General features: G+C 42.4%; 2 protein-coding genes across 2 annotated transcripts; both read right to left on the bottom strand.

Annotated features, from left to right (window-relative positions):
* Positions 1–688: 688 nt before the first annotated feature.
* On the bottom strand, positions 689–18,128 carry LOC143826387 (vomeronasal type-2 receptor 26-like). Its single transcript, XM_077315172.1, has 5 exons — positions 18,015–18,128; positions 11,346–11,472; positions 7,757–8,048; positions 4,275–4,401; positions 689–3,931 (listed from the first exon to the last, which is right to left on the bottom strand). Exons 3-5 carry the CDS (start codon positions 8,021–8,023, stop codon positions 3,030–3,032), a joined length of 1,296 nt encoding a protein of 431 aa, XP_077171287.1. The 5' UTR covers positions 8,024–8,048; positions 11,346–11,472; positions 18,015–18,128; the 3' UTR covers positions 689–3,029.
* LOC143826556 (vomeronasal type-2 receptor 26-like) lies at positions 8,829–16,445 on the bottom strand. The gene is made up of 6 exons (XM_077315393.1): positions 16,243–16,445; positions 14,268–14,559; positions 12,603–13,457; positions 11,638–11,865; positions 10,582–10,722; positions 8,829–8,945 (listed from the first exon to the last, which is right to left on the bottom strand). The coding sequence occupies exons 1-6, from the start codon at positions 16,443–16,445 to the stop codon at positions 8,829–8,831; spliced, it is 1,836 nt and encodes a 611-aa protein (XP_077171508.1).
* Positions 18,129–18,779: the final 651 nt, after the last annotated feature.

Genomic DNA, 18,779 nt, shown 5'->3' with positions numbered 1-18,779 from the left:
TTGGGCAAAAGGTGGGGATTCTCATTGACCTGTTTCACAGCAAAGGTCAGGGCGAGCATATGTTGGTAGAACTTGGTAATTCTCCTGTAAATAGATGTTAAAGTTCTTCTAGGTGATAGTTGAAGAATTTCCCAAGTCATTCTATTACAATATGGAACATGTTCCGCTCGGATTAACTTCACATAAGCTTGATTTTTTTTAAAAAAAGAAAGATTGAATGGTGGTGGTACCGAAATTCACAACAGCAATTTTATGAGGATACAAATCTATCTCCAATAGAAACACAGCCAAATGTTCCCTGCTTCGAAGCAAAGAAATGCCAATGGTACTTCTTAATCTTGAATACACTCTCCTTAACTGCTTTCCCCCTGTTTTATTTTATTCATTTACAGCATTGTTTACATGCCACCTTTCCACTCCACTTGATCAGGGTCCACAAAGCTGAAGACGTAACAAATTGGTGTCACATCAAAATTGTAATGAACGAAAATACCAACACAGTTCATTCGTAGGTGTAGGCTAAACCAGGGTTTGCCAAAAGAAATAACGAATATCAAGTAAGAAAACCCAAGTTGTTCAAGTTCAATCTATTTTTTTGGCAATTTATGGCCCTTTGACCTTCATTTCATTCATCCCGCCAAAACTTCCTTCATCAAAAGCCCCATTAGTCAGGAGCCAGTACCTTGCATCTGATGAACCTGCAGAAAAAGTCCAGAAAAAGCTTAAGGTGGAATGAAACCCTATCAATCTTTACATTGCACCAGACAGCTGCTTATTTTGGTTGCAACAGACTAACATGGCTTCCCCTCTGAAAGCAGTGAGTCTGTTACTGAGGGCATCTTTACCAAGAGTGAGTCAGGCTTCTGATGGGGCCCTGCTGAAATTAGAGAAGGGGTTGGGGGTGCCTTACTCTGAAGACTCAACATTGTCCCACGATGGAGGAGCTGTAAATGTAACGGTATGATAGTGGAAAAGGACATGGGAAACAATCCCACCGATTATGAAGTCCCCTGGTTGGTACCACTGAGGCAGAACGGGGAGACGATTAATCGCTGGATGCCTCATGCTATCTATGCAGTCCAGGAATATTAGCAGTACTACAAACCCCACCATCCTTTAGGCAGAGCTCCATCTACAGCATCAGCCTGATTATACTTTGGGTGGTCTCTGACTCTATCAATGCATTTATCAAAGGCAAGAGATCAGTCTTCCTCTTTGCCATGGTCTGGTTACAAATATTTGCCTTGCAGGAATTTGCACGTTGACTCAGGGCCCATCTGTCTCCCCCAAGCAAGATGGTGAAGACCAAACAGGCAGAGCCCTGCCTAGACGTCTCTCCCCACTCTCTTCTTAATGCATTTTTAATTCAATAAAAACAAGATAATAACAGCAACAGGACACAAAAGAAAAGGAGGGTCTACGTGACATATCACAAATGTCAATCATTATATACAACCCGGTACAGTGCAAAGGATATTTCTTACCAATGTCCCCTTCATTACAATCCCCCAGGCAAGCTCATCAAAATATAATTAGCATGTTAAACTTCAGATTTCACAAAGGATATATTTTGAAAGCATGTTATGAATTTTGCCTTCCAACTCTCAGGGGCAGTTTTTAAAATAGCTGCTCACCAACTTGTTTATTGGTGAGTTTTTTGCACTTTCTCCAGAACCACTGGAGACTTGACCATGGGAACAAATTACACGGATATGGGCAATTCCAGAGGGAATTAATTACCAAGTTGGCTTTGAGTGACATTCCTTCTTAGATACATGGTCAATTTACTTTTAATTCTGTCCGTAGGCAACTCCTGCTTCTCCGTAAGACACCAAGCAAGAAATGGCTCTGAGATTCCCATAAGTGAGGATCATCAACAGGAAAAATAGACCCAAATTAAATTGTTAAATGGGCTGGGATCACAGCAAGTTCTAAATGCTTGAGAATAGTCCACAGATTACTGTGGCAATGCAACCCATTGGAAGCAATTTGAACAGTTCCTGGGCGCTAGTACAGTATTGTAATAATTACAGGGGAGAAATTGCATCAAAGCTCACAGAAAGACATGGATAAACAACCAGAATAGGATTGTTGCTTTGATTATGGAACCCCCTACTTGAGTTAACTTTAAATGTCAACCAAGAATTGGTTTCTGCTGCCCAAATATTGGTTATTGCGTGTCTTTTATTAGGAAATGATACACACAAGATCACAAATACATAACCAGTGAGCTCAGAATCACCCTCCTGTTTTAGTATCTTGACATATATATGTGTGCAATTTATACTTGTGTTACTGGTAACTGATCACCTAATTTAATTCCCTCCTTATAAAGCATCTCTACATATATACATAAGCATACGTGTACCAACATGGCGGTGTACCAACAATACCCTGATGTGATGTATCAGCACAGAAACTGGCCGTGATTTATTTGGTTTCTTTTAACCCCTCATGCCACCACCACAGTAGGGATGTCCAGCTGGAGGCTACCCGATCCTTGTAGGGGATAGAAAGGGGAACAGTTTAAATCTTTATTGAACAGACAAATAAGAGAAGGAAAATGCAGGCAAATTGAAAGCTATACACTACAGGCAATCATGAGGCCTGCAGAATTACAGGCTGAATTAAAAAAAAAAGATTCATCCATTCCTCTACCCTCCATGCAAGGAACTATCGTAGAAAAGAAGATTACTTGCCCCATGGGGAAGAAGATAACCCAGCATTTCTTTTCCTCTTTAACTTCTAGACCTCAACTCATTTGCTTTTAGGGGGCAAAGGTTATTAACTGATCAAATGTATCTGATTAACAGGTTTTACAATGAGCAGTGGGTTCAACCGTTCTTTTAAAAAATCTACCCAGATGGGTAATTGCAGTTAGGAAAGGTGGTGAATGTTTAATGTAACCATTATCCAATCCTCATTCATATAACCTGATCATATTTTTGTTCACATAATATGCATGATTACATTAGTCCACCTGCACAGAAACCACAGAAAGAATAGCTAGGAAACTTCAGTGGAAGTCTTTATTTCTTCCTCCTGATTAGTTGTTCCCTGTCATTCAGTTCAGGCCTTAGTAGAATAATGTAGCACTTTGGGAAAAAGATACAACCCAGTAAGCCACCACCGGAGGCCAAGATGGAGAAGATCTCCACGGCCACCATGTATTTCCCTTTGGTGCTCAGGTAGGTGGGGAAAAAAGACACCCAGACACTACAGAACACCAGCATGCTGAAGGTGATGAACTTGGCTTCATTGAAACTATCTGGCAGCTTCCTGGCAAAGAAAGCCACAATCAAGCTGATGATGGACAGAAATCCCATATAGGCCAGGACAATATAGAACATGAGACTCGACCCTTCATTACATTCTGCTATGATCTCTCTGGTCAAAGACTGTGTGTCCAAATTTGGGAATGGGGGAGAGGTTCCTAACCAGAGCAGGCAGATCACTGCTTGAATGAGTAAGCAGGAAAGGACAACGGAGTTGGTCAGACTTTTCCCCACCCATTTCCTCATGCTGGATCCTGGCTTGGTGGCCATGAAAGCGACCACCACGGTGATGGTTTTGGCCAACACACAAGACACAGCTAAGGTGAAGATGATGCCAAAAGCAGATTGCCGGAGGAGGCAGGTCACTTTGCCTGGCTGTCCAAGGAATAAAAAAGAGCAGAGGAAGCAGAGGAGGAGAGCAACGAGAAGGATGTAGGTGATATCCCGGTTGTTTGCCTTGACAATGGGGGTGTCTTTGTGTTTAATGAAAATTCCTAAAACTGCTGTTGTGATAAAGGATAAAGAAACAACTATGGAAATCAAACTCATTCCTAAAGTTTCTTCATAAGACAGAAAGCTGATTGTCTTGGGCAGACATCGATCTTGTCCCTTGCTTGGAAACTCATCTTCTGGACAACCAATACAGTCATCCATGTCTGAGAAAAAAGAGGAAAAGAAGTTACCGCACGGTCCTCAGGCCTGATCCGCAACACTGTAGTGGGTGAGAAAGCAAGACTTTCTTCATTGCCAAACATAAGAGGAAGCCACCGAAAAGGCGGGACTTTGTGGACCCTGGAAAAAGGTCACCGAAAAGACAGATCTGGACTTTGTGGAGCCCTGAAAAAGGGTGTCCATAGTCAACAGGTGCCCAATAGCCCTGTTGCTCATCCTTCCCCAAATATTGTTAAACATTGTCTTAAGAGTGGGTGCACACATCATTTGGTACATTACCAACAATAATCAGAAATAAACTTATGAGACCGGTGCTACATGACCTACCTTTCTGCCTTGAAATTTTCCCTTCAGGGCACAGCGAACAATCATAGCAGCAAAATTTCTCTCCTTCCCGTTTTTTCTTCAGAGAACCAGGAAGGCAATGTGTGTTACACTGAGATAGAGGTGGAATCTATAATGGGAGGGAGGAAAAACATTTCAGGATGTAACAAAGCAGCAGCAGCTGTTTTTTGTACTATGCTTTATACAACAGGAAGGAGTCTCAAAGGTCAGGTGATGCAGCAAAAGACAATTTAGCGATAGTGCAGACCGCCGAATTTTCACACAAATCCACACCTGGTCAAAGCCAGTCTGCCATACCACTGGATCTTCTCGAAGAGTCAATTTCTTTCCTTCAGGAGCTTTGGGGTCCCACCTTCCCACTTTCACCCTAGAGAAGGACTTGTTTGGGAACGTGACCAGGTTTGTGATATCGCTTCCTCCCTCCACTTCTCTGTGGATATTGAAGGACACTTTTTCTGCTACTGAGTTGTTAAACCCAGTGCCTTGAAGAAAGTGGTGGAGCTGGTGGAAAAAGAAGAAGAAAAAGACGAATTCTTATTCCTTGCGGTTTTGTTGAAGGTTGATCTCTCTTGCCCCATTAGTACAGGCCTTTTCCTGTTGGACTTTTTGAGTTTTTTCTTCTCTGGGCCCTAATTAAGTGTAGGTGTCAGCAAATCCTTGTCTTCACATCATAGCATTGTAAGAGGACACACACCAATGTCACCTGACTTTTTAATTTTTGTTTTATGAGTTAGTTTGGTTCTTCTCTGTGTTTTTCTCCCTTCTTTTTTTCAGCTCCCAGAGGTTGCTAAGGTCGATTAGGATTTCTTATCCAGAGTAACAGAATATACATTGGTCCTTTTGTTATGTGGGTCAAATGTATCAACCTAGCTATGTTGCATTATTGATTCCGTACAATCCATGGTTTTTAACCTAGATATATTAACAAGTCTTACTTTATATGAATAGATGGACCATTAATTGTCATGTTCACCATTCTAATGCAGGAGTTTTTAATGTATAGTTTTACTACCCTTTGTAATGAATGCATATATTTTGGTTTGTTATTTTTAAAATTGTTTTCTCTCACACAATCTTTCGGTACCCAACTTTGTGGCTTCTTTATTTTGGATTATTTCCATTCCTTTAAATACATTCCACATGTTTTTCATGGGGGAACTTATTAGATATTGCCTCAAGTTGGACTAATCTGTTCTTTGGGAATTGAGTAGTTCCCAAAGGCAATCCCAAATTACCTGCCAAGGCTGAAGATCTCGAAATCTTGTTCCTTTGCCTCTTCTCCATGCTCTAACATGGGTTCTGGAGAAACACATGGTATGCAATGCATGCGCAATGGTATGGACTGCATTGTAGATGCTGTAGCTGTGGCCGGTCAAGTGCATTTCAAAAATTGGTGCAGGGAGTCTTTCCAGCTTCTCCTCCCCAGTACAGGCATTAATGTCTTCTGCAGACTCCTTCCTGTTTGCAGCTTTGCAGTCAAATGCATGCTCCCAGAAGTAGTTTGAAATGTCATTTTCCTCTTCCTGAAATGGTTTTAGACCTTGAAGAAAAGTCCAGAAACCTGGATGTTCACGGGAGTGGATTGTGAAAGCGATTGCCCCGTGGAAGAATCGTAAATCCCAATATGTCTGGAAACTTGATAGAACAAAATCAATCTGGGCTGTCAAAATCCACACCTTGCTAAATGAATACTCAGCTGCTAAAGGCAGAAGCAAAAGATCAGCATTCAGTATCAGAAAGGCCTTTGAATCTCCATAGAAGATAAATGTTTGGATTTTTTCATCTATGAAATAATCATCAAGGTTTGGGACTTGGTTTGCAAAATCATAATGATTGTCCCATTGTACATTCTGTCTGATTCTTTCAGTAAAGGCCAAACAGATTCCACCTTGGGCAAACAATGGCTCTACCGTCTGTAAGAAATGTTCTCCGCTGTTATCATCAACAGCTAGGAGCCCCACCCATGTCCATCCAAAATGGAGAAGCAATCGAACAATTCCGAGATAATAATGGTCTTCATTTGGGACCATACGGTAAAAGTAGAACTCTTTGGTATCCCTGTCCTCTAAAGCAAATGATCCATAGGTGAACTAAGAAGAAATGTAGATATTTTAGGAAAAAGAGAGAAAGATTTTGTATGCTTCAGCTTACCTAGGCCCACTATGCACCGTGGGAATAGCGCACATTTGGGGTGGAATGGCGACGACTAAAATCACCGATAACGCACGGTGCCGGCTACAACCGGCTGCAGATTCGGTGCTTGCCGCCGAAAAAGCTGCGTTAGCAAAACGCAGAAGAAAGCGCAGCTTCCGGGTGACTGGGATGCAACCAGATGCGGCACCGGGGTCGCCGCGTGCATAATCGGTTACTCTGGGTTTTGCCGCCAATGCGTCCCGTCCCGTGCATAAGTGGTTTGCTTCGCTTCTTCCCCCTCCGCGTTTTCCATGTGACCCGAAATCGCCATTTCAGCTGCCGTGCGAAATGGGCCCTAGTGATTCCCGCTACATTTGCTTAATGAACACTCAGATATCCGCAAGAGTCAAAGGAAAAGGTGGGGCATTTGATAATGAAAAAATTAAAATTCCACCTGAATGGATCCTCTTCATTAATATAAGAGTTTAAATAAGCAAAAAAGAAACGTTAACTACATTTAGAACCAGCCTAGGTAATGTGAGGGGCAGAGATGCAAGAGAGTTCCTCCCCACTGGAGTGCCAGATAGGGATGTCATCGAAATAGAACCATCCCAGATGACCTTCCACAGATGGCTATGATCTGGATCTCAGAAACTAAGCAGGGTCAAACATGATTAATACTTGGATGGGAGAAGTCCAGGTTTGCTACATAGAGTCAGACCTCTAAATGTGTCTTGCTGGGAAAATTGTACAGGGTGGCTGTAAACTGTCACTTGTTGGAAGTTTTCAACTTTCCACCAGGAGCAACTCTACTTTTAAAAGAGAGCCTGGGACAAATCTTGGTCTGCGATGAGAAAGATCCAGAAACTGGGGAAAGGCTGAGGGAATAAACATCATTTTTGTATTCCTGTGTCTTTAATGTTCGACCTTTCCTATTGCCTCTACCCAACAGACAGTCCTGGGAAAGGGTTGGGTTTAACGGGGATATTTTAGTACAACATGCCTTGAGTCTTAGGAGGAAGACGGCCTATACATTCAATAAATAATAATAATAAATAGGAAAAATCCCCTCTTCTCCAGGTGAAACAGCTCTCTCAGAAAATCTGACACTTTCTCCAACCTGCCTAAACATTACCAGGGATCATACCTTAGGTGGGAGATGCTGCCTCTTAAGAAACCCCTCTCTAGTAGATGATGGGAAAAGATATACAGATGACAATGTACTCCCCCTGAAACCAAAAGTCTTCCCCAGGATAACAAGAGAAAACAGAATTGCATGTGCAATCTTCAAAAAAATTAAATTGCCCTATACTTCTGCGCAGAGATCTCACCTGTGGGATCTTAAAGGGGTTCAAAAGGATTGCTATCTGGAAGGAGCTCTCAGAATCAAGAGTCCCAATGACAGCGATGAGGTTTTTCTGGGTGTCACATCGGTAGTTTGGGACAAACTGGCGGGATTTGAAGAGCAGTTCCAGGGTGCTGTAATAAGTCATCACATTGATGTTGTAGTTATCACAGATGTGGAAGCCGAGCGTCTCATTGGGCAAAAGGTGGGGATTCTCATTGATCTCTTTCACAGCAAAGGTCAGGGCGAGCATATGTTGGTAGAACTTGGTAATTCTCCTGTAAATAGATTTTAAAGTTCTTCTAGATGATAGTTGAAAAATATCCCATTTTATTACAATATGGAACACGTTCGGCTCTGATTAACTTCACATAGGCTTGATTTTTTTTAAAAGAAAGATTGAATGGTGGCATTACTGAAATTCACAACAGCAATTCTTGTGAGGATACAAATCAAAAAACAGCCAAATGTTCCTTGCTTGGAAGCAAAGAAATGCCAACACTCTGATCAACTGCTTTCCCCCTGTTTTATTTTATTAATTTACAACATTGTTTACATGCCACCTTTCCACTCCACTTGATCAGGGTGTACAAGGCAGAACACATAACAAAATGGTGTCGCATCAAAATTGTAGTGAACGAAAATACCAACACAGTACACTCGTAGGGTTAGGCTAAACCAGGGTTTGCTAAAATAAATAACGAATATCAAGTAAGAAAACCCAAGTTGTTCAAGTTCACCCCATTCGTTTTGCAACTTATGGCCCTTTGACCTTCAGTTCATTCATCCCCCCAAAACTTCCTTCATCAAAAGACCCCCTAGTCAGGAGCCAGTACCTTGCGTCTGTTGAAGCTGCCCATAGGCCAAAAAATGCTAAGGGTAGAATAAATCCCTATCCATCTTGACATTGTACCAAACAGCAGCTTATTTTGGCTGCAACAGACTAACATGGCTTCCCCTCTGAAAGCAGTGAGTCTCTTCCTGAGAGCATCTTTACAAAGACTGAGTCAGGCTTCTGATGGGACCCTGTTGAAATTAGAGAAGGGGTTTGGGGAGCCTTACTCTGAAGACTCAACATTGTCCCACGATGGAGGAGTTGTAAATGTAATGGTATGATAGTGGAAAAAGACATGGGAAACAATCCCACCGATTATGAAGTCTCCTGGTTGGTACCACTGAGGCAGAACGGGGAGACGATTAATTGCTGGATGCCTCACGCTATCTATGCAGTCCAGGAATATTAGCAGTACTACAAACCCCACCATCCTTTAGGCAGAGCTCCTGAGTTCACCTACAGCATCAGCCTGATTATACTTTGGGTGGTCTCTGACTCTATCAATGCATTTATCAAAGGCAAGAGATCAATCTTCCTCTTTGCCATGGTCTGGTTACAAATATTTGCCTTGCAGGAATTTGCACGCTGACTCAGGGCCCATCTGTTTTCTCCAACCAAGATGGTGAAGAGCAAACAGGCAGAGCCCTGCCTAGACGTCTCTCCCCACTCTCTTCTTAATGCATTTTTAATTCAATAAAAACAAGATAATAACAGCAACAGGACACAAAAGAAAAGGAGGGTCTACGTGACATATCACAAACGTCAATCATTATATACTACTGGGTACAGTGCAAAGGATATTTCTTACCAATGTCCCCTTCATTACAATCCCCCAGGCAAGCTCATCAAAATATAATTGGCATGTTAAACTTTAGATTTCACAAAGGATATATTTTGAAAGCATGTTATGAATTTTGCCTCCCAACTCTCAGGGGCAGTTTTTAAAATAGCTGCTCACCAACTTGTTTATTGGTGAGTTTTTTGCACTTTCTCCAGAACCACTGGAGACTTGACCATGGGAACAAATTACATGGATATGGGCAATTCCAGAGGGAATTAATTACCAATTTGGCTTTGAGTGACATTCCTTCTTAGATACATGGTCAATTTACTTTTAGTTCTGTCCGTAGGCCACTCCTGCTCCTCCGTAAGACACCAAGCAAGAAATGGCTTTGAGATTCTTATAAGTGAGGAGCATCAACAGAAAAAATAGACCCAAATTAAATTGTTAAATGGGTTGGGATCACAGGAAGTTTTAAATGCTTGACAATAGTCCATACTGTGGCAATGCAACCTAATGGAAGCAATCCAAACAATGATGGATGTTTAATGAAACTATTATACAATCCTCATTCATATAACCTGGTCATATTTTTGTTTACATAGAATGTAGGATTATATTAGCTTAGCTCAAGGAACTTATTGGAACCTGGAGGGTGTCTCCCACCTGCACAGAAACCACAGAAAAAATAGCTAGGAAACTTCAGTGGAAGACTTTATTTCTTCCTCCTGATTAGTTGTTCCCTGTCATTCAGTTCAGGCCTTAGTAGAATAATGTAGCACTTTGGGAAAAAGATACAACCCAATAAGCCGCCACCGGAGGCCAAGATGGAGAAGATCTCCACGGCCACCATATATTTCCCCTTGGTGCTCAGGTAGGTGGGGAAAAAAGACACCCAGACACTGCAAAAGATCAGCATGCTGAAGGTGATGAACTTGGCCTCATTGAAACTGTCTGGCAACTTCCTGGCTAGGAAAGCCACAATCAGGCTGATGATGGACAGAAATCCCATGTAGGCCAGGACAACATAAAACATGAGATTGGACCCTTCATTACATTCTGCTATGATCTCTCTGGTCAAAGACTGTGTGTCCAAATTTGGGAATGGGGGAGAGGTTCCTAACCAGAGCAGGCAGATCACTGCTTGAATGAGTAAGCAGGAAAGGACAACGGAGTTGGTCAGACTTTTCCCCACCCATTTCCTCATGCTGGATCCTGGCTTGGTGGCCATGAAAGCGACCACCACGGTGATGGTTTTGGCCAACACACAAGACACAGCTAAGGTGAAGATGATGCCAAAAGCAGATTGCCGGAGGAGGCAGGTCACTTTGCCTGGCTGTCCAAGGAATAAAAAAGAGCAGAGGAAGCAGAGGAGGAGAGCAACGAGAAGGATGTAGGTGATATCCCGGTTGTTTGCCTTGACAATGGGGGTGTCTTTGTGTTTAATGAAAATTCCTAAAACTGCTGTTGTGATAAAGGATAAAGAAACAACTACAGAAATGAAACTCATTCCTAAAGTTTCTTCATAAGACAGAAAGCTGATTGTCTTGGGCAGACATCGATCTTGCCCCTTGCTTGGAAACTCGTCTTCTGGGCAACTGATACAGTCATCCATGTCTGAGAAAAAAGAGGAAAAGAAGTTACTGCATGGTGCTCAGGCCTGATCCGCAACACTGTAGTGGGTGAGAAAGCAAGACTTTCTTCATTGCCAAACATAAGAGGAAGCCACCGAAAAGGCGGGACTTTGTGGACCCTGGAAAAAGGTCACCGAAAAGACAGATCTGGACTTTGTGGAGCCCTGAAAAAGGTGTCCATAGTCAACAGTTGCCCAATAGTCCTGTTGCTCATTCTTTCCCAAATGTTGTTAAACATTGTCTTAAGAGTGGGTGCACACATCATTTGGTACATTACCAACAATAATCAGAAATAAACTTATCAGACCGGTGCTACATGACCTACCTTTCTGCCTTGAAATTTTCCCTTCAGGGCACAGCGAACAATCATAGCAGCAAAATTTCTCTCCTTCCCGTTTTTTCTTCAGAGAACCAGGAAGGCAATGTGTGTTACACTGAGATAGAGGTGGAATCTATAATGGGAGGGGAAAAAAACATTTCAGGATGTAACAAAGCAGCAGCAGCTGTTTTTTATACAATGCTTTATACAACAGGAAGGAGTCTCAAAGGTCAGGTGATGCAGCAAAAGACAATTTAGCGAATAGAGTAGTCCGCCGAATTTTCACACAAAGCCATACCTGGTCAAAGCCAGTTTGCCATACCATTGGGTCTTCTTGGAGGGTCAATTTCTTTCCTTCAGGAGCTTTGGGGTCCCACCTTCCCACTTGCACCCTAGAGAAGGACTTGTTTGGGAACGTGACCAGGTTTGTGATATCGCTTCCTCCCTCCACTTCTCTGTGGATATTGAAGGACACTTTTTCTCCTGCTGAGTTGTTAAATGTAGTGCCTCGAAGAAAGAGGTGGAGCTGGTGGAAAAAGAAGAATTAAGAGGAGGAACTGTCATTCCTTGCTGTTTTGTTGAAGGTTGATCTCTCTTGCCCCGTCAGTACGAGCCTTTTCCCTTTGGACTTTTTGAGTTTTTTCTTCTCTGGGCCCTAATTAAGTGCAGGTGTCAGGAAGTCCTTCTCTTCACATCATCGCAGTGCAAGAGGACCCGCACCAATGTCACCTGAATTTTTGATTTTTGTGTTATGGGTTAGTTTGGTTCTTCTCTGTGTTTTTCTCCCTTCTTTGTTTCAGCTCCCAGAGGTTGCTAAGGTTGATAAGGATTTCTTATTCTGTTATCCAGAGTAGCAGAATATTCTTTGGTTCTTTTGTAATGTGGGTCAAATGTATCAACCTAGCTATGTTGCATTCCTGATTCCGTACAATCCAAGATTTTTAACCTAGAGATATGAACACGTCTTACATTATATAAATCGATGGACCATTAATTCTCATGTTCACCATTCTAATGGAGGAGTTTTTAATGTATAGTTTTACTACCCTATGTAATTAATGCATATATTTTTGATTATTTTTTTTTTAATTGTTTTCTCTCATACGATCTTTCCGTACCCAACTTTGTGGCTTCTTTATTTTGGATTATTTCCATTCCTTTAAAAACATTCAACATGTTTTTTATGGAGGAACCTATTAGATATTGCCTCAGGTTGGACTAATCTGTTCTTTGGGAACTGAGTATAGAGTGGAAATAAATTACCTGCCAAGGCGGAAGATCTCGAAATCTTGTTCCTTTGCCTCTTCTCCATGCTCTAACACGGGTTCTGGAGAAACGCATGGCATGCAAAGCATGTGCAATGGCATGAACTGCATTATAGATGCTATAGCTGTGGCTGGTCAAGTGCATTTCAAAAACTGGTGCGGGGAGTCTTTCTAGTTTCTCTTCCCCAGTACAAGCATCATCATTCTCTACAGAGTTGTTCCCTTTTGCAGCAGTGCAGTCAAATGCTTGCTCCCAGAAGTAGTTCAAAAAGTCATTTTTTTCTTCCTGAAATGGTTTTAGGCCTTGAAGAAAAGTCCAGAAACCTGGAGGTTCACGGGAATGGATTGTGAAAGAGATTGACCCGTGGAAGAATCGGAAATCCCAAAATCTCTGGATACCTGTTAGGACAAAATCAATCTGGGCTGTCAAAATCCACACCTTTTTAAATATGTGGAGACTTGCGAAGGGCCCAAGAAAAAGGTAAGCGTTCAATATGAGAATGGTCTTTGGATCTCCATAGAAGAGAAATGCATTGATTTTCTTGTCTATGAAATAATTATCTAGGTATGGAACTTGACTTGCAAAATCATCATGATTGTCCCATTGTATTTTCTGTCTGATTCTTTCAGTAAAGGCCAAACAGATTCCTCTTTGAGCAAGCAATGGTTCTACCGTCTGTAAGAAATGTTCTCCGCTGCTATCATCAGCAGCTAGGAGCCCCACCCATGTCCATCCAAAATGGAGAAGCAATCGAACAATTCCGAGATAATAATGGTCTTCATTTGGGACCATGCGGTAAAAGGAGAACTTTTTGGTATCCCTGTCCTCTAAAGCAAACGATCCATAGGTGAACTAAGAAGAAATGTAGAGATTTTAGGAATGCGTTAGAAGATTTGGTATGCTTCAGCCTACCTGGTGATTCCCTCTACATTTGCCAAATAAATACTCAAATTTCAGCATGCAAACGATCCATAGGTGATCTAAGAAGAAATTTGCAGATATTTGCGAAATATCTTAGGAAGCTTTTTGTATGCTTCAGCTTACCTTGCGATTCCCTCTACATTGACTGAATAAATATTCAGGGAATCGAAGAAGAAGGATGTGCATTTGATAATGAACAAATCAAAACCACACCTGAATAGATGCTGTTCCTTAATATAGTGTAAATAAGTGTAATAGTGTAAATAAGTGAAAAAAATATTTATCCTCTCTAGGTGAAATGTTTTAATCTCTTAAAAAATATTGACACTTTCTTAACCCTGCCTGAAATCTGCCAGGGTTAATGCCATAGGTGAAAGATGGTGCCTCTTAAGAAACCCCTCTCTATCCAGTGCTACAGGTGAAAAGTGCCTTCCCTCTAAAACCAATGGGAGGGCAGAAATAGCAAAGAATCCTGCCCATTCCCCTTCACCTTTGTGAACAATCTCTTTTTGGTTGGCCACTGTGTCAACCAAGATGGACCAATGGTCTCACCCTAGATGGAACTCTGGTTTGACCCAGCAGAGCTCTTCTTTTGTTCACTTTGGTCTTTCCAAATCAGAGATGGCTTTCGTTTTGTGTCGTCACACTGCTTAGGTAGCTCAGAATCTTTCCCCCAGTAACAGGAGAAGGTCTTTTTCATGGGTGATGTTCTTCTCCCCTTCCTGTGCGCATGCATCTCACCTGTGGGATCTTGAAGTGTTCCAAGAGGTTTGCTATCTGGAAGGAGCTCTCAGACTTAAGCCCCCCAATGACGGCGATGAGGTTTTTCTGGGTGTCACATCGGTAGTTTGGGACAAACTGTTGGGATTTGAAGAGCAGTTCCAGGGTGCTGTAATATGTCAACTCACTGATGTCGTAGTTATCACAAATGTGGAAGCCGAGAGTCTCGTTGGGCAAGAGTTTGTGATTCTCATTGATCTCTTCCACAGCAAAGGCCAGGGCAAGCATATGCTGGTACAGCTTTGGGATTTTACTGCAAATAGATTTTAAAACTCGTTTAGCTGGACAATTTCCCAAGTCACTTTATTCCAATATGGGACTTATTCAACTCTGGTTTATTTCACTCAGTCAGACATTTTTTTTTTTGTAATGGTTATTGAATGATAACTCTAACAAAATCCTGAACAGAAATACAGGTGATGAGATTTGGCACCTTTGCAACTGTCTTAAACAGGCATTTGGCCCACTGGTCTCTGCTTGGAAGCAAAGAAACACCAATGACCCTTCTTATGCTTGGAAATTTACGGAGACTCCTTATCTGCTTTTGCTCTGTTTTATTTTATTTATTTGAAACATCGGTTACGCTGCCTTTCCACTGTATTAGGGTCTACAAGGCAGAGCAGGTGAACAAAATCATTACATTGGACCAGTTTTTAAAAATTTATTATTTGGACTTATTGCCCACCACTCTCATAACTGGCTCATGGTGGGTTACAGTTTGTCTGTATTAAAACCCCATTAAAATCCCATTAAAACAACCGAACACATCTCCTAATACAATAGGCTCAAAGATACATTTAAAATGATAAAAGAATTCAGTTACAAACACATTGAATGGACAACTGCAAAAATAGGGCCTGTAACCCTTATTGGGGCTATACCTGAAGAAATTTTAAAAAGTCTTCCTTGGATGTCAAGTGGCATCATTAGGGGGAAACTTGACAAATCTCCTTGAGATGGATTTCCAAAATATTGTTGCTATTACTGAGATGAGCCATGTCCGGTTTGCCAGCTGTCCAGCTGTAAATGGTGGGAGTCCTTGAAGCTGGTAACTGAGGTTATCTGAATGTTAAGGAACTCATTAAGGACTTTTTCTCCCTCCCAAAAGGTGTCACATTGGAAACTTAATAAATGAAAATGTCAACACAGTTCACTAGTTTGTCTAGCCTAAACTAGGTCTTGCTAGGAGAACTAATTGGTAAGAAAATCCAAATCCTTTTTCCAGTTCACCCCATTCTTCCTCCATGTTCCGCCCCTTTGACCTTGTGTTCATTTCCCCCCCGCCCCCCCCAAAAAACGTTCTCCATCAAAAGTCCTCCTAGGCTGGTTTGTGACACCAAAAGTGACCGCTAAAATTGCTAAAAACTATGTTAACAAATGTTGGAAATGTGGTACGAAAGTAGGCTTCTTTTCCTAAATGTGGTGGAAATGTGGCAAAAGTTCATACCATTGTGTAGTTAACGTGGGGTCTTAGATTTCCTATGTAAGCTGAATCTGTATTATTAAGTATATCTCCGCTGTGCCTCCCAGCCCAAACTCAAAGCTTAACTAAAAGGAGACACTTAATGGAGGGGGTTTAAGTGTAACAAATGAAGACTATATTTTACTGTTCTTTGTATTAACAACTCATACTGTCTCATTTCTATATTTCTATCTTTATGAAAATATATATATATATAAAAACAAGTCCTCCTAGGCAAGAGCCAGTACCTTGCATCTGATGAAGCTGCCGCAGTCCAGGAAAAGCTTCAACTAGAATAAAACACCGTTAGTCTTTATGATGCCTCGGGGCTGCTGCGTGTTTTGGCTGAAACAGACCCACATGGCCTCCCCTGTGGAGCCAGAGGGTCGCTTCCCGAGAGCACCTTTGCAAAGAATGAGTCAGGCTACTGATGGGGCCCTGCTGAAATTAGAGAAGGGGTTGGGGGTGCCTTACTCTGAAGACTCAACCTTGTCCCACGATGGAGGAGCTGTAAACGGCACAGAGTGATAGTGATAAAGGACGTGGGAAACAATCCCGCCGATTAGGAAGTCCCCTGGTTGGTGCCAGTGTGGCAGAACGGGGAGACGATTGACCGCTGGGTGCCGCACACTCTCTATGCAGTCCACGAATATTAGCAGCACCACAAACTCCACCATCCTCAGGGCAGGGCACGTGGATTAATCTACAGCATCAGCATCAGCCTTGGATGCTTTGGGGGAATCTCTGGCTCTATCGATACATTTCTCAAAGGCCAGAGATCAGTCTTGCTCTTTGCTGGAGGCTGGTCACCAAGAAGTGCCTCGTTTGCGTTTGCACGAAGGCTCAGGACCCATCGGCCTCCCCCGGCCAAGAAGTGGAAGATCAAACAGACAGAGCCCTGCTTGCCCCCTCTCCCAACTCTCTTCTTAATACATTTCTATTTTATTTTTTTAAAAAAACAAGATAATAATATGAGTAGGGCCCAAAAGAAAAGGAGGGCCTGCATAACAATTCACACATATCAATTATTATTCACTCCCAGGTAGAGAACGGAGAATATCTTCTCCATTACAATCCTCAAGGCGTTCTTTACAAATTACAGTTGTCCTTCCTTCAACCAATTTAATCTTCAGATTGTGCAATTTTGCAAGGATGTTATTAATTTCCTCCCCCAACTCTCAGTAGCAAAAGAGGTGTTTTTAAAATAACTGGTCACCAACTTGTTTATGGGTGAGTTTCTAGAAGATTCTGAAAAGTCACCAGAGATTTGGCCATGAGCCCAAAACCCACTAACTAACGGTCCTGTTGTTCTGGAAGCAATCACCTGCAGTGGCTCATGGGAACTGTAGTCCATGGATAACTGGAGCGCCTAACTTTGGCCACCCTTGAATGCATATGATAGAGAATGAGAAAGCATCTCACCACTAGAGGGCAGCACTGGCCACCAAACCTTTCTCCAAGGGTTTCACTTCATTTTTAAAACCACCCATCATTAAAAAAAGAAGAAGAAGATAGCTCAAGGCTTTGTAATTTGCAGGAAGGCAGGTCAAAGAAAGAATTTGTCTCACGTCTGAACGAGATAGATAACAGCATCATCTCAAGCAGCTTCAGAACCTGAGTCACCAAAGATGTTCCTCCTTTCTAAACCATGCAGCATCTTGACTTTCTTAGGAGTTTCCCTTCTGCTTCTCAAATCAGGTAAATATTTCCATTCTCTCCCCCTTCTCTCTCTATCCATCCATCTCTCTCCCTCTCTCTCCCTCTCCATCCATCCATCCGTCCATCCATCCATCCCTCTCTCTCCCCATCTCTCTCTCTCTCTCCATCCATCCATCCATCCTTCCATCCTTCCATCCTTCCATCCATCATCTCCCACTAACAATACACATAACATCCATTAGCCCTATTTGTACTTTCTCTGGATGAAACATCATTATCCGCATTCCTGTTCGGGCCTCATCGAGTGGGTCCTTATCCCCATCCCCCAGAGAACAGGTGGGAACACATGCTAATCCTTCTCAGCCTTGTTTCTCTGACCGTCTCCTGGGGGAAGACCAACATGACCCAATCTTCCGTTCTTGTTTCCTTGCAGTCTGCAGAGGGGACTCAGATGTAGTTCAGAAACCCGCAGCGCAGAATGTCAGGGAAGGGGACCTGTTCACCATGACCTGCAGCTACTCCATTGCTTTACAGCCCTTCTATTGGTACCAGCAGCTGCCCGGGTCACCTCTACAGCATCTGCTCACCGTATCTTCCAAGAAGAATGCCACCAGAGGACGCTTCACAGGAGAGCGGTCGGCGGACGGGAAGCAAAGCTTCTTGCATCTCTTGGGCTCTCAGCTTCATGACTCAGGCATCTACTGGTGTGCGTCTGAGCCACAGTGATACAGGAAAGGGGAGGGTCATGACTGTAACTCCAGCTCTTCAACAGCTTGCTCTCCACCAGGGTTCCAACAAAACATAGGATTGAGGTTGATGGATTTCTTTAAAGCTAGGAATTCTGGGCTCACAGTGAACAAATATTGATCACACTTAACTTCCGAGATTCGTTGAGATCCATCAACCCTGGACTAATAGCTCCATCTACCCGATGAGCAGTCATGAATTCCCTTCAGCAATCTTGAAGTTTGGGATTTCTCCTCATAATCCTCCCCAACCCCCCTGTATTTTCCCAATGATGCTAGATGCTGTTAGCTACCAAATGAGCACTGGCCGAGTTTAGGAAGTGTGAAACATTGGAATAAAATAGAAGAAGAGTTGGTTTCTATGCCCCACTTTTCCCTACTTGAAGGAGTCTGGAAGCGGCTTTCAAATGCCTTCTGTTCCTCTCCCCAGAACTGCTGATGCTCTCTACAGGTACCATGGCAAATAAACAGAAGAACAGTCAGACAAACCTCTTTCTTCATGCCTAGCATAATTTTACGAAGCTAAAGAACTTTTGCAGGTAAGGTAGAGGATCCAGATAGAAGACAAAGGAGATGCAATTTGGGAAAAGACCCAAGAAAAAGACC

This window comes from Paroedura picta, chromosome 16 (genome assembly GCF_049243985.1).
Source record: "Paroedura picta isolate Pp20150507F chromosome 16, Ppicta_v3.0, whole genome shotgun sequence".
Taxonomy (NCBI): domain Eukaryota; kingdom Metazoa; phylum Chordata; class Lepidosauria; order Squamata; family Gekkonidae; genus Paroedura; species Paroedura picta.
This window is presented reverse-complemented; position numbering and strand designations above follow the sequence as displayed.